The sequence below is a fragment of the Lacerta agilis genome, chromosome 2 (genome assembly GCF_009819535.1).
Source record: "Lacerta agilis isolate rLacAgi1 chromosome 2, rLacAgi1.pri, whole genome shotgun sequence".
NCBI classification, from domain to species: domain Eukaryota; kingdom Metazoa; phylum Chordata; class Lepidosauria; order Squamata; family Lacertidae; genus Lacerta; species Lacerta agilis.
Window position 1 is genome coordinate 105,445,604 of NC_046313.1, and position 15,704 is coordinate 105,461,307.

General features: G+C 45.0%; 1 protein-coding gene across 1 annotated transcript; it reads left to right on the plus strand.

Annotated features, from left to right (window-relative positions):
* Window positions 1–460: 460 nt before the first annotated feature.
* Window positions 461–12,920, plus strand: LOC117042377 (killer cell lectin-like receptor subfamily B member 1B allele B). The gene is made up of 6 exons (XM_033141924.1): window positions 461–597; window positions 5,597–5,698; window positions 6,449–6,589; window positions 7,143–7,297; window positions 11,019–11,131; window positions 12,773–12,920. The coding sequence occupies exons 1-6, from the start codon at window positions 474–476 to the stop codon at window positions 12,894–12,896; spliced, it is 759 nt and encodes a 252-aa protein (XP_032997815.1). The 5' UTR covers window positions 461–473; the 3' UTR covers window positions 12,897–12,920.
* Window positions 12,921–15,704: the final 2,784 nt, after the last annotated feature.

The following is a 15,704-nucleotide window of genomic DNA, read 5'->3' on the forward strand; positions in this document are numbered from 1 at the left end:
TCAGGGATGATGGGAATTGTAGTCCCAAAACATCTGGAGGGCCGAGTTTGGGGATGCCTGTTCCAAGGTCACCCACTGAGACATTGAGAGGGCAACCGCTCCCCCACCCTTGATGTACACAGCACTGCCCAAGGTCCCTGCTCCAAAGACAATACAATAGAGAGAGAGAGAGACAACAAAGGGGTGGGTGGTGCAAAGGATGAGCGAGATTTTTCTTCTTCTGAAATTGGGCCCCCTAACTTGCAACGGAAACTGGTTTCTTTCCCCTTTCTGACTTTTTCTGGTTATTATAGGCTATAGGCAGCCTTGAGTAATCAGAAGACATATCAGCAGAGGTGTTGAAGGTTGGTCAAGTTTGATGAGGCGCCATTTCCTGTGAGACCTCCTCTCTGCTGCCTCTGACAAGCTGCCAAGAGCTGCTTCCCCCTCAGAGCCGAGCCTGACGATCAGAGGGCTGCTCTGCCTCATGGGTTATGATCATGAACAAGGGACCACATCCAACTCGGGTACGCTGCCAGGTGGAAGATGCGCCCTGCTACTTTAACTTTCAACCGAGGGAGAATCAAGGAAGGCACAAGCCCAAATTCCCGATGCAAGGTAAATAACGGCTTGCCTGTACAAATTGGGAGTTTTCTAAGTTGTTAAGGAAAGCAACTGTGGGGATTTCGCATGTCACAGACATCGTAGGGAGTGTTCAAGTGTCCAGTTTCCACTGCTTGGTTTCCGTATTAATGTGAATAAGGTACGCCCTTCCCCACTTTTCGGCCATGCGTTCAAATGTGTGTTAAATGCTGAGTGCCTTCTGTTTTTGACATCTTTCTTCAAAGTGGCAAGTCTTCTTGTAGAGATGGAAGCACATGACTTACCCCCCCCCCCAAATACTGGGGACTGTAGTCTGTACCCCAAAGAGCTACAATTCCTAGCGCCTTTAACAAACTACAGTTCCCAGGATTCCTTCGGGGAAGGCATGTGCTGTAAATGTGCTTTAACTACATGGTGGGTACGCAGCTATAATCCATCAAACCTCTGGGAGAAGTGAATTTTTACCTGGCACTGGAAAGATGGTAAGATGAAAGTACGTATTACAAAAGATTTGCCCTTTTTTTTGGTCTCTTGGTCCATAATGTGCAGCTTCACATACCTGTGATGTGGCCTTATCGCTCCTTGCATTTCACAGATGGTGAGCTGTCACCATCAGCAACCAAGGACTGAGGGAGAGGCAGAGAAAGACACACTACGGCAGCATTCCTACTTCTCCAGTGTGGAGAGCCAGTGTGGTGTAGTGGTTAAGAGCGGTGGACTTGTAATCTGGTGAACTGGGTTCGCTTCCCCATTCCTCCACATGCAGCTGCTGGGTGACCTTGGGCTAGTCACACTTCTTTGAAGTCTCTCAGCCCCACTCACTTCACAGAGTGTTTGTTGTGGGGGAAGGGAAAGGAGAATGTTAGCTGCTTTGAGACTCCTTTGGGTAGTGATAAACCGGGATATCAAATCCAAACTCTTCTTCTTCTTCTCTCAGCTACATTAAACAATGACCACACCATACATTTAAAGCACACTTAAACCCCTTGACAGTCGTGGAAAGGTAGTTTGGTAAGGGTGCTGACCATACAGAGTTACAAACAACCATTCCCAGGATTCTCCATGACTGCTAAAGTGGTAAAGGAATATGGTGTGGATAGGACCAATGTATTTTGGGTAGAAAGACATGGGGCAGAGGCAGATTTAGGGGGACGTGACCAGTTTGGCCACATTGGGTGGGGAGCTTCGGGGGGGGGGTGCAGGCGGATCAGCAACTATTATGTAGAATGGAAGGTGAGGTGGGGGGGCACTGTATTTTGGTGCCACACAGGGCACCGCTAAAAGTGGAGACCCCAAGGTCCACTGCAGCATGGGGAGATGCAGTTTTAGTCAGGAGAGACCCTCAATCTGCCATAAAGTCGAGTTTGGCAGTCCCTGCCTCTGCAGTACAGTAATCTCATTTTACAGCAATAAAATCATAGGCTTGCAGGAAACTGGAAGGGGGAAAAAACCACACACACACACACACACCCCTCTTTAGTTCAACCCCTAACTTATTAAAATATGTTTGTCATCTTGAGCTTCTTGGAGTGAAGATGGAATACAAGTTCAGATAGGAAAAATATGTGTTGTACTATGGATTTATTAGACATATATATATTAACAATACTTCATTGCCAACACCTCCATATTTCCTTTTAGAAGACTCTGTGGTTGGGTTGTGATGCACACACATGCGACATGACGGATTGACACATATGAGAATTGGAAAATAATTTGCCCCCTGACGAAACTGACTAGCGGACTCTGAGAGGGTTTTGCTATTTCCTGTGGAACCCTGCATCAGTTCTGTCATTTCAGTTATCTGTTTTAACAGGTGTAGGTGCATGTCCACACGAGTAGGCTAACAATTATGGCTGCATTTTCGGTATGTTCAAAAAACAATAATGTTTGCCTATGGTAATCCTATCCTTGGGTGTTGCCCTGACACATTTTCCTTATGTTCATCTTGTGTAAAGGTAAAGGTACCCCAGACCATTAGGTCCAGTCGCGGACGACTCTGTGGTTGCAGCGCTCATCTTGCTTTACTGGCCAAGGGAGCAGCCGTTTGTCCGCAGACAGTTTTTCCAGGTCATGTGGCCACCATGACTAAGCCGCTTCTGGTGAAACAGAGCAGTGCATGGAAATGCCATTTACCTTCCTGCCGGAGCGGTACCTATTTATCTACTTGCACTTTGATGTGCTTTCGAACTGCTAGGTTGGCAGGAGCTGGGACTAAGCAATGGGAGCTCACCCCGTCTTAGGGATTCGAACTGCCAACCTTCTGATTGGCAAGCCCTAGGCCAGGAGTCAGCAAACTTTTTCAGCAGGGGGCCGGTCCACTGTTCCCTGTATCTGTCTAATTTGGGAACCATCTTTTCTCAAGAGATGCATTCCCCACAACAACCCTATTTTTACTGCGCACTTAACCTTTTAATATTATGGCATTTGAATGCGCTAGGATTGTCTACAGCCTCTAAGATTCATGCAGACACAAACATCTGTTCCATTTATGAGTCACTCTGTATTCTCACCTTTCAGTGTGTGTCTGTGCTTTGATCTTCTTATGAGTCACTGTAGAAAAGGCAGCTCTCTGTTGTTGTTTTTTACAGTTTCACTGTTTATAAAAATTATTTCTACCTTTTGCTGCCTGCTACCTCCACGTGTGGTGGAGATTGCCCTAATGCCAGAGCTGAAGTGAGAGTCAACTGCCATTTCTTTGGACCAGTATGTGGAATATCAGAGCAGTGCCATCTTGTTCAGGGAAGCAAATGTATTGGGCTGGATGGCCGCTTGCAGGAAGCTTATCTGACAATAAATCTGTCTGGGGGGGATAAGACACTGCTCTTTTTAATTGCCTGTTCTTATGCAAGTTCACAGGAAGTGGTTAAGATCAGTCCTGTGTTGGCCAAGTCATCTTTTAACTCATACAATCCCATTTAATCACATCAGCAACAATTCCTATATTCACTGATTCGCCAGGAAATATCCATGTCTCTTGATCAGTAGTTTTAGCACCTTATAACAAGGGCAAATCAAACTTATCCATCCTTAAAGAAATCAGCCCTGAGTGCTCACTGGAAGGACAGATCCTGAAGTTGAGGCTCCAGTACTTTGGCCACCTCATGAGAAGAGAAGACTCCCTGGAAAAGACCCTGATGTTGGGAAAGATGGAGGGCACAAGGAGAAGGGGATGACAGAGAACAAGATGGTTGGACAGTGTTCTCGAAGCAACTAGCATGAGTTTGGCCAAACTGCGGGAGGCAGTGAAAGATAGGCATGCCTGGTGTGCTCTGGTCCATGGGGTCATGAAGAGTCGGACATGACTGAACGACTGAACAACAACAACAAGGGCAATGGGTGGCGTTGTGGTCTAAACCACTGAGCCTAGGGCTTGCCAATCGGAAAGTTGGCAGTTCGATCCCCGCGACAGGGTGAGCTCCCGTTGCTTGTTTCTGTGCGCTGCTCTGGTTTCGCCAGAAGCAGCTTAGTTATGCTGGCCACATGACCCGGAAAAACTGTCTGCAGACAAACTTCGGTTCCCTCAGCCAGTAAAGCAAGATGAGTGCCGCAACCCCAGAGTCGTTCGCAACTGGACTTAACTGTCAAGGGTCCTTTACCTTTTTTTGTTTTTTGTTTTAAAAGGGCAATAATGTTTTTGGGAGCCGTGGGTCTGGTCCATGTGATAGCATATTACTTCCCCAAAGAATCATGGAAACTTTAATTTACCCTCCTTGACAAAACAGAGTTCCCAGGATTCACAACCCTAGTTTAAGATGTATTCTGCCATGAAAGCCATAATTTAAGATTATGTGGTTCCTTCTTGGCAGCACTGTCACTGAACTATGATTCCAGGGGACAATAATGACCTTCAGCCACACTGGCTGGGGATGATGGGAGCTGGAGTCCAACGTCAACTTGAGGGGAAAGAATTCCCCATAACTAATGTAGGGTGTTACTTGATTTGGAGCTAGGGTTTTCCCAAAAGTGAAAATGCGGGCAAAGTTGTCGACCTTCAATTTTGGCAGTTTGTGATGTAGGTTTAGAAATGGATCAGAATGTAGGACTATCATTCATTCAGGGAGTGGGGCATTGTTAGGGGGCAGCTCAGAGGGCCCGAGCCCTGGTTAGAATCATAGAATTGTAGAGTTGGAAGGGACCCTAAGGTTCATCTAGTCCAACCCCCTGCAATGCAGGAATCTCAACTAAAGTATCCATAGCAGATGGCCATCCAACCTCTACTTTAAAACCTCCTCAAATACGATAATGAAGGTCTAGAAAGGGGCAAGTGAAATGATCAACGGGTGGAACAATTCCTCAGTGCAGAAAGATGTCAAAGAGAAAAACAACTACCAGACTTTTAGGAGACATCTGAAGGCAGCCCTGTTTAGGGAAGCTTTTAATGCTTAATAGATTATTGTATTTTAATATTCTGTTGGAAGCCGCCCAGAGTGGCTGGGGAAACCCAGCCAGATGGGTGGAGTATAAATAAATTTATTATTAATTACTACTACTACTACTACTACTACTACACATTTTCAGCCTTTTAGCTAGAAATAAGATGAGCAAGGGAGGGATTTGAGCAAGGCTCATGATCTTGAGGGAGCACAAGCGAGGCACTCCCACACAGGGACCCCCCCTTTCTGTTACTTGGGGTCTCTGGGCCCCAGAGCCCAGTCTGGCTTTCCCCCCATGCGCCCTTCCCCCTCGCTGAATAGCTGCCTGGCCACAATTGGAGCGATGCACCTACCAAGAGCCAGATCAGCCAGCCAGACTCCCCCCTGTGTGTGTGGGCAGGCAGGTGGCACCGTGCAGCCCCATGAACCCTCTGTGCCCTGTGCCCACATGTCAGCGAGGGTTGGCCTGGTGCAGCAGGTTTTGTTTACCCTCAATGCCCAGCCCCTGGTCCTTCGTATTGCATACACCCTAGGCACCAGTGAAGGATGCAATACAGCTAGTATCAGGCACTGTGGGAAGCAGGATGGATAGGCCTTTGTTCATACTAAGCTCGTTCTCCTATCGCTGGCTCTTGTAGACGACCTGCTTAGACAAGCTCGACGTCATCACTTCATCATTGGGTCTGGATGTGTTACAATCCTCATTCTAGTGGGAGCCGTGATAGCGCTTGGCTTTTGGGGTAAGTACCTTAAGACTTGGGAAGCGGGTGGCACTGGGTAACCCACAGAGCCTAGAGCTTGCTGATCAGAAGGTCGGCGGTTCAAATCCCCGCGACGGGGTGAGCTCCCGTTGCTCAGTCCCTGCTCTTGCCAACCTAGCAGTTCGAAAGCACGTCAAAGTGCAAGTAGATAAATAGGTACCACTCTGGCGGGAAGGTTAAACGGCGTTTCCGTGCGCTGCTCTGGTTCGCCAGAAGTGGCTTAGTCATGCTGGACACATGACCTGGAAGCTGTACGCCGGCTCCCTCGGCCAATAAAGCGAGATGAGCGCCGCAATCCCAGAGTCATCTGTGACTGGACCTAGTGGTCAGGGGTCCCTTTACCTTTACCTTACCTTAAGACTTAACATTACCCACAAACTGTACTTAATGAAGCACATCGGTGCAAGTAGACAAATAGGTACCGCTGCAGCGGGAAGGTAAACGGCATTTTCTTTTCAAATAAATCTTAAGCATACCATTACTCTCATCTTGCTGATCATCTAAATCAGTGTTTTTCAACCACTGTTCCGTGGCACACTAGTGTGCCGCGAGATGTTGCCTGGTGTGCCGTGGGAAAATTACTTTATATATAGTCAATATAGGCACAGAGTTAATTTTTTTTAACATTTTCTAATGGTGGTGTGCCTCGTGATTTTTTTCATGAAACAAGTGTGCCTTTGCCCAAAAAAGGTTGAAAAACACTGATCTAAATAGTAATGCCTTTTAAAGTTTTTCAGATGAAACAAGCTCTGGAGAAGGCCCAGTCCTGCCCAGGATCCAGCAATGGAACACAGCAGACCAGGACCACCCCAGGGCAGTGTCAGGCTCTGCGGCAGTTTCTGTGCAGGCCACATGGCAATCACGTAGCAGGTAACACCTGAGCTTTCAGTAGCCTTTGGTAAATAAACAGGAATCCAGGCACAATGATGATCCAGCTAAAGTCAAAGGCTTGTGGATCCCATTGATTCCAACGAAAAGGTTGAAAAACATATGATTAACAAAAGAACTGGTTCAAGCAAACCAATATGAGTTTCTGCCTAGGGGCAGGTGTTGCTAGATCAGGGGTCGCCAACATCGTGCCCTCAAGATGTTTTGGAGCACAGCACCCATCAACTTGCATGACCAATGGTCATGGATAATGGAAGTTGAAGTTCTCAACATCTGGCGGGCATTGGGTTGGCTATGCTAGCTGTGTAAAAAAATAAAATAATAACACCTCAGGACACAAGCCCATTGTACAATTTTGCATAAAATCTGCAGGTTCTATGCAGATTTAGGTATGCTTCTGGAGAGACAGCCATCTTGTAAGAACAGTAAATAGCAATGTAGAAAACTGTTTTTGAAGGAGCGGGTGGAGGTTCGGAGCCCGGTGCAAAGGACCCAGAGCTTGGGCTCACTGGGATGTGGTTTTTTATTCTTCCAGAGAATTCAGATTGTAGGCTCTGCCCTGAAAACTGGCAGCGCCATGGAGACAAGTGCTACTGGATTTCCAGAGAGAAGGAAACCTGGAACAAGAGCCAGAATGACTGTGCAGCAAAAGACTCTCAACTTGCTGTGATACAAAAACAGGTGGAATTGGTAAGTCCTGATTAATAACTTTCTTTTGTTGATACATGTAGTCAGCGCTTTGTTTGTTGTGGCCGTAGTATGGCATACGCTCACCTCCTTTTTTGGCTGCCCATGGCAGCCATTTTGTGCTGCCACCCACAGCCCATTCATCATGATACAAGTACCGACACCTCTTCATTTTCATTTTCATCGCAGTCAAGCTGGGTTTTCTGCTCTTTTATTTATTTGATTTCAGTCGCTTCCTGTGAAGCGCTTCAACGTGACTTTGCCACACAATTATGTAAAACTTATAACAGACCAATTAAATGTATAAAAGAGCTTTAAACTCAATATAGATGCCGAGTGAGAAAAATATATTTGTTGAAGGTAGAAAGTACTGGTATCCCCCAGGTGCCCTGAAGAACGTAGAGACAACACCTCTCTAAGGCAGACTTCCTCAACCCCGGCCCTCCAGCTGTTTTTGGCCTACAACTCCCATGATCCCTAGCTAGCAGGACCAGTGGTTAGGGATGATGGGAATTGTAGTCTCAAAACATCTGGAGGGCCGAGTTTGAGGAAGCCTGCTCTAAGGTGTAATAGGAGGGACTTCCAAAGGGTCATTTCAAAACTCTGTAAACTGAGGTAATTTTAGTCCCTGACGTCATATGGAATGGAATGCCTCGGCTTTGTAGCCAGCTGCATTTCCAGTGGGGCATTTTTTGGCGGGGGTGGGGGTGGGGGTGGGGGAGGAGGCACATAGCGCCAGCCAGTCTCTGCACTATACTTACAGGTTGAGGGGATGTGAAGGCCAGGCCAGGGAAATGGAAAGGCAGTGAGCTTCTCTGCAGAGCATGTGTTACCTTATATACAGTGGTACATCAGGTTAAGAACTTAATTCGTTCTGGAGGTCCGTTCTTACCCTGAAACTGTTCTTAACCTGAGGTACCACTTTAGCTAATGGGGCCTCCCGCTGCCGCTGCGCCGCCAGAGCACAATTTCTGTTCTTATCCTGAAGCAAAGTTCTTAACCTGAAGCCTACAACTAACCTGGGTTAGCGGAGTATGTAAACTGAAGAGTATGTAACCTGAAGCGTATGTAACCTGAGGTACCACTGTATTGGATTATGAAAAGGTCAAGCAAACTGATAATTTGGTATGAACACCAGGAATTAAATGACTGGATATTTTTATGCTGCATGAGAAAAAAAGGGTGATAAGGATACAGCGAACAAGGGAATGCTGAAAGGTGTAAAACAAACAAAATAGTTTACGCTATAACTAAGAAGTTGAAAACTAGTGTGGAGCTTTTGTTTTCTCAAAAGAATCATCTTTTAATCTTGTATCACCACACCAATAATTTAAAAAAAAAGTCTGAGAAACAGTAAGCGCACAGTTCCTGAAGTTGAGGCTCCAATACTTTGGCCACCTCATGAGAAGAGAAGACTCCCTGGAAAAGACCCTGATGTTAGGAAAGATGGAGGGCACAAGGAGAAAGGGACGACCAAGGACGAGATGGTTGAACAGTATTCTCGAAGCGACTGGCATGAGTTTGGCCAAACTGCGGGAGGCAGTGGAGGATAGGGGTGCCTGGCGTGCTCTGGTCCATGGGGTCACGAAGAGTCGGACACAACTAAACAACAACAACAAAGCACACATTACAAGGCAACAATTGTCAAGCCTTTAGGAGTGGTGCTGAGCATAATATGTACGACTTTCTTGTTGAAGTCAATGAGATCCAGTCCATAGCTTTGTAAAATGTTTACTGCGTAATAGACTTACAAGCTTACAAAAATGCTTGAACGCTTTCTGACTGGTAGGCTCACAATAAATCTTTTCTGAGAGAAAAATAGCCCCCTTTCCCAAGGTTTTCAGGTTTTCCTAGAATTAGAGTAATGTAAAAAAAATATATATATATAAATTCAAGTGGTTACCTGTCCTTTCTTTTTCAAATGCAGGCCCCCCTCCCCCAAATTCCCAAACTCTTGTGAATTATTAAGAGTATCTGCTACTGAGTTTGAATGGAAAATGATGACACAAAAATCTGCAGCATCAGGAAGTTGGCAAAAGCCACAGCTGGGAAATTCCGTAGAAAGATATTTGTGTTGCTCTGTTTTAAGAGAATCTTGGCTGCAGAAAACTCAGAGGGTGACTGTTAGTGAGAGAAGTTGTTTCCCGTGCTCAAAAATAATGTCTGATTAAACCATGATGACACCGCAGTGATTATTGCATCATTTCCAGAAAATTTCCTGTTCTTGTCAAGAAGACACATTTGGCTGCTCTGCTTTTCCAAGAATATTGCAGTGGCAAGAGCTTTCCGCCTCCCAAGGTGCAATCTCCAAGAAGTTCACACACACAATAAGGCTTTTAAAAAGCCTTCAGTTGTTGCTATAAGGAGGCTTTTCCCTCCCAAGCCTAATTGCACCTGGGGAGGTGCAATTTTGGAATGGTGCTCATACCTGGTAAGGGGTAATGCAGGTTGTGGTTCACAGAGTCACAATGGTGACACCATCTTCCTACGAGAGGCCACTCCAAACAGCAGGCAGGGTTGAGGGGGTGTGTGTTGTGAAATCTGCCATGGTTCAGAAGCAGAGCTTAAATGTGAGGTCTATCTAACCTCAGAACTAGCTGCCTTAAAAGTCCATCTATGAATGCATATTTCTAGGGATGCTATATTCAGAAGAGCAAAAAAACGAGGATACCTTTGCCTAAATATGGATCCCTGTGTTGACTCTCATTTTAAATACCCCTACTGGAGAGCCAGTGTGGTGTAGTGGTTAAGGGCAGTAGACTTGTAATCTGGGGAACCGGGTTCACATCTCCGCTCCTCCACATGCAGCTGCTGGGTGACCTTGGGCTAGTCACACTTCTCTGAAGTCTCTCAGCCCCACTCACCTCACAGAGTGTTTGTTGTGGGGGAGGAAGGGAAAGGAGAATATTAGCCGCTTTGAGACTCCTTCGGGTAGTGAAAAGCGGGATATCAAATCCAAACTCTTCTTCTTCTTCTTCTACTGTATGTAGCTCCTTCATGGATCACTGCCCTGTCATGGCGAAGGGGCTTGCATAACTCCAAGAAGCTATGAGCTATGTCATGCAGGGCCACCCAAGACGGACAGGTCAATGTGACCCAGCTGGAGAAGGAACTGGCAATCCACTCCAGTATTTTGCCAAGAAAACTCCATGGACATAAAAAAGGGGAAGCTTTGAGAAGAAAGGAAGAGACTCTAAGGCATGCTCTGGTTCATGGGGTCACAGAGAGTCAAACATGACTAAGACGACCACACAACAACAAGTACAATATGTAGGCTCTAGAAGTTGTGATATATTGCTGGTAGCAAAGTTCTTAACTTTAAAGGGCCTGCCAGAGTAGAGCCATGGGCACTGTAATGACAAATGTCCATGTGACCACAATGCTGGCTTACAGCCGCCGATCCTCATTGGCCCTGGGGAAGAGGGCATGTGCATGCTGCGGAATGTTCCCGTTCCATTAATTAAAAATGGCGGGGGATGGGAGCGTGACACTTGGGGCTTTAAAAATTGGTTTTTTGTTGTTTAAAAAATCATAGGGTTACTGTAAACAAAAAAATCCCATGGACATTGGGGCAAATTTTAAAAATCTACCCTGACAGAAATTTTAATCCTGAAAAATAGGGTGTGTCTGGAAGAAAGGGGACATGTGTCAACCAGACCTGAAAAAGAGGGTGTGTCCTGGAAAATATTGCAATCCTACGACATCCTTCTTATATCCTTGACAGGATTTCATACGTCATAAAACAAATGGAGGGCAGCTTCTGTGGATTGGAGTGACCACCATACCTCCTGCCCATGAATGGTCTTGGGTAGATGGCTCCCCACTAAATGACACACTGTGAGTATTTCCATCCTACAGTTTCATACTGGTTTGGGCTGGAAATGTGTGTGGTTCTTCTACCCCCCTGTGTTATTCTGCACCTCCTCTACAGTTTTCTTCCATTTTACTGTACAGTTATCTGCCCTTCTAGATCATTATCTGCTTCATGACACTTGGTTGTTCTGACTTATCTTTAAATATGCAGACATCAAAGGCTCAAACCATTATGAGAGCAGATAATTCTCTGTCTCTCTTTTTCTCTTTTTTCTTTTCCTTCCTTCCTTCCTTCCTTCCTTCCTTCCTTCCTTCCTTCCTTTTCTGATTGCGATGGAAATGGGATGTTCTTGTTCTTGTTATATTGTCAATATCCTGGCTTGCTCATCTGTGGAATTCACAATACATGAATTCTTGTTTTTTAAAAATTGATACAACAAAAAACAAACCAAAACAAAAAATACAAGCCAAATCATAATATTGACATTATTAATTACAAATCAGTAAAACAAAAAGCGGTGCTTGGACTAGACTGGACCTCCCGTCCATTCCTTATTTCAATTATCTATTATTTGTTGCCAGTACACATTTTTGTCTTAAATTAATGAATTATTAAATTATCTAAGATTTCAAATTTTTCTTAAATCTACTACTAAAGTTATTCAAACGCTGTGACAGAGTTTAAACTACTGTAATTGTTTTTCAAATAAACTTTAAAGACTCCGCATTTTGAGATGAATTCCTGTTTTGGTTTGTTCCTTATTTTTTCTGATAAACTATCTAACTCCACATAATCTAAACAACAACAACAAAAATTCCTTCTAGTAGCACCTTAGAGACCAACTAAGTCTGTTCTTGGTATGAGCTTTCGTGTGCATGCACACTTCTTCAGATACACTGAAACGGAAGTAAGCAGACCCGTAAATATAGTGGGGGAGTGGGGAGGGGTATTACTCAGAAGGGTGGTGGGAATGGGTGATCAGCTGACTATCACCAGACTATGGCAGACCAACACGGCTACCTACCTGAAACAAGAACAGAGAAAACGCGCACATTCTGATTTATAATTACTAAAAACAAAGTAGGTTGGTTATTGTGAGGACAAGCACCGTGCACACTAGGGCGGTTCATTAAAAAAAACTTTTTTTTTTTTTTTTAAATGCCTACTCCAAAGGTCTTATCTTACTACACTAGGGATTATATAGCTATATCTGAAATTCATGCGTATCATTTAATATCTTGACCCTCCTCCACAAAAATAGCTGTTTACTTGGCCGTTCTCCTATGTCGTGGAGGCTGAAATTTCAATTCAGTGGAGCAGGGTCAAGATATTAACTGATTTGCATGAAATTTCAGATATAGCTATATAATCCCTTTGGAGCAGGCATTTTAAAATAAATAAATTTATGAACCGCTCTAATGTACACTGCCTTGAGCTCCTTGAAGGAAAGACAGTTAGTAAAAATAATAAAGAGAACGGAACTGATGCTCACTTCCCAGAATCATTGTTCATGATAGCTAAAAATGGACAGTACTCATTTGGAAACTCAGCCTAGGAGTATAAGGGGTGGGGGTGGGGAGATGCCATCACTATCATGGTGAAAAAACAGCTTTGGCCTTCCTGTGACAAATGTTCTTTGCTTGACTTTCTCCTCTATTCTGCAGATTGCAAGTCACAGGTCTTGCTGAAGCGAACAGCTGCGGGATGCTGAAGGGGAACAGAGTTAATTCAGAAGCCTGCAGTGCCATAGCCAAGTGGATCTGTGAGACGGAAGTTCGTCTGGTGTAAATAATAAAGGAAGGAAAGAGAGGATGTGGGCCCATGCAATAACGATGGCAAGATCTTATGATGATTGCCCTGACACATGCAGCCAAATCAAAGGGGGAAATATTGCTTTTGAGACAAAGTTTGCTGTTTGTGAAAAGTGCTTCTATGTTCAAAATCAGTGGGCCTCTTAAAACTTTGCAGAAGTGTCCCTGTTGGGTGTGATTCTTTTCCAGAACTGCTGGAGATAGTGCAAAGTCCAGGACTGGCCACAGTGACCCACCCACTTAGCTTGGAAGAGGTGGAACATGGAAAGTGAGAATTTCAATAGCCTAAGTTACATCTGAAATACTTGGACATTCTTTGCAAAGTGGAAATAGTAGTAATGTTAAGTGCAATGGTTTCTTATATGTATAATTTTTATTAAGTTTTCTATTTTACAATTTAAAATATTCATTAAACAACCTTAAAATGACTTCGTTCCTTCTCTTTCCATGGTTCAGTTTGTTGAATATTGCAGAGAATACACAGACTTTCTGGAAGCATTCGGTTGCAAGCTGACTAGATGAAGAAGAGGAGGAGGAGGAGGAGGAGGAGTTTGGATTTGATATCCCGCTTTATCACTACCCAAAGGAGTCTCAAAGCGGCTAACATTCTCCTTTCCCTTCCTCCCCCACAACAAACACTCTGTGAGGTGAGCGGGGCTGAGAGACTTCAGAGAAGTGTGACTAGCCCAAGGTCACCCAGCAGCTGCATGTGGAGGAGCGGAGACGCGAACCGAGTTCACCAGATTACGAGTCTACCACTCTTAACCACTACACCACACTGGATCTCTGACCAGGAACAAAATGCTGCTACTAGTAACTTGGTTATTTAGAGATTTATTATGTACAGTTGGGACTTCTCTCATTTGGGGGCTAACAAAACACAGGCCTCAGTAGCGGCATACATAAATAGCCTTTTTGGATACCTGGGAATTTCCATCTGAATTAACCCCCCAAAATCCAAGGAAACTGTACCTGGGTACATGCTGTGCCCTTGGAAGTATCACTACTAGAAGCAGGACATATGTATGTAGCAATATGCTAGCCATCTAAAAACAGTTTCAGTTGTGCGGGGGTTATACCTTGTCGGGATAACCAGCTTCTGGGATAACCAGTAATCCTGGAGAGCCTGCTCCCACTGGTTATGATGGGTCCGCTGGTTATGAGGTTATCCTGAAGGTTGTGAGAAGTTGTCTGATGTTACAAAGGTTCTAAAGAAACATAGCAGAAGTTGCGGCCGAAAGCAGGAAAGAGGCCAAATAAAAAATAAGAAATAAGACTGCAGTCTGTTGTTGGGGTGCGCTCTCCCAACTGCTCTCTTTGCGCGTTCTTTCTCTTTCGTTTTTTCTCTCTCTTTTACACGTGTTCTCTCTGTGCTTGTCTCGCGTTTCTGAACACCGCTAACAGAGAGCAGGGGCCATTTATTAACAAACTGAACAGCGTCATCATGCAAGCATAAACCAATCATAACATAGAAATAGCGAGTGTTTCCGGGCGGGAAACAAGTCTCCGACGGTTACCGAGAGGCTTCCTGGTGCGCTTTCTAGCAGGTGCGGAGGGATCCAGGCAGCAGTCACCAGCCGGATCTCTTTTCTTCTGTGCAGTAGCGCGGAAGGTTTTAGGAAGCGGCAAAGCGCGGGAAATCCCAAAAACGTATTCCCACAATACCTCTTCCCCCTTCACACAACGTCCTTGCTTGCAGGAGGACCCGGTCCGCAGCAAATCCAGTGATGCTCCATGTTGCACCTTGAAACATATACTTGGCCCTTATCATCCAGATATGCACAGTCGCCTCCATTGCCAAGTACCTCTAACCTGAAACACAAGGCCAACCAAGCTGGGGTCAAGTAAGGGCTGAGCATTTCTCCAACAGCCCTGTATAGGGAAGGGGTTTATTTTTTTAATGTTTAATATTTTCTTATGTTTTTATATATTTTGGAAGCTGCCCAGAGTGGCTGGGTCAACCCAGTCAGATGGGTAGGGTATAAACAACAACAACAACAACAACAACAACAACAACAACTACAACAACAACAGCAACAGGTGGGTAGCCGTGTTGGTCTGCCATAGTCGAAACAAAATAGAAAATTCTTCCCAGTAGCACCTTAGAGACCAACAGAGTTTGTTCTTGGTATGAGCTTTCGTGTGCATGCACACGAAAGCTCATACCAAGAACAAACTCTGTTGGTCTCTAAGGTGCTACTGGGAAGAATTTTCTATTTTGTAACAACAACAACAACAACAACATCATCATCATCATCTAAACCCCATGGTTCTCCCAAAGCATTTTGGGAAGTGTATCATAGAATCATAGAATTGGAAGAGACCACAAGGGCCATCCAGTCCAACCCCCTGCCAAGCAGGAAACACCATCAAAGCATTCCTGACAGATGGCTGTCAAGCCTCTGCTTAAAGATCTCCAAAGAAGGAGACTCCACCACACTCCTTGGCAGCAAATTCCACTGTCAAACAGTGTAGTTTGCCCCACAGAGAGCTATAGTTCTCAGCACCCTTCACCCTTCAGAAAGAGCATTAGTCCTATTGGCACTGATCTTAACTGGAACATAAAAGGATTAATATGTATGGATATGCTTGATTCCACACGGAAAAAGAAATGGAGGAGTGCAACAGAACTTAAGAAAGGCAAGGACCAACTGAAATGGGTGAGATTGCAGGTGTGGCCCAGGTTAGGATTTGGTGAACACTACTGGTGGTTTTGGGTGATGATGATGCTTCTCTGCCAGTGTCAGGGGCGGCAGGCAGCAGTGGCAGCACTTCCTGTTCCACC

Excerpts from the sequence above, each read along its gene's own strand:
- LOC117042377 (XM_033141924.1), top strand. The coding sequence starts at position 474 with ATGATCATGAACAAGGGACCACATCCAACTCGGGTACGCTGCCAGGTG. Across the intron at positions 598-5,596 it reads GCCCAAATTCCCGATGCAAG|ACGACCTGCTTAGACAAGCT; the intron begins GTAAATAACGGC and ends TGGCTCTTGTAG. Across the intron at positions 7,298-11,018 it reads TACAAAAACAGGTGGAATTG|GATTTCATACGTCATAAAAC; the intron begins GTAAGTCCTGAT and ends TATCCTTGACAG.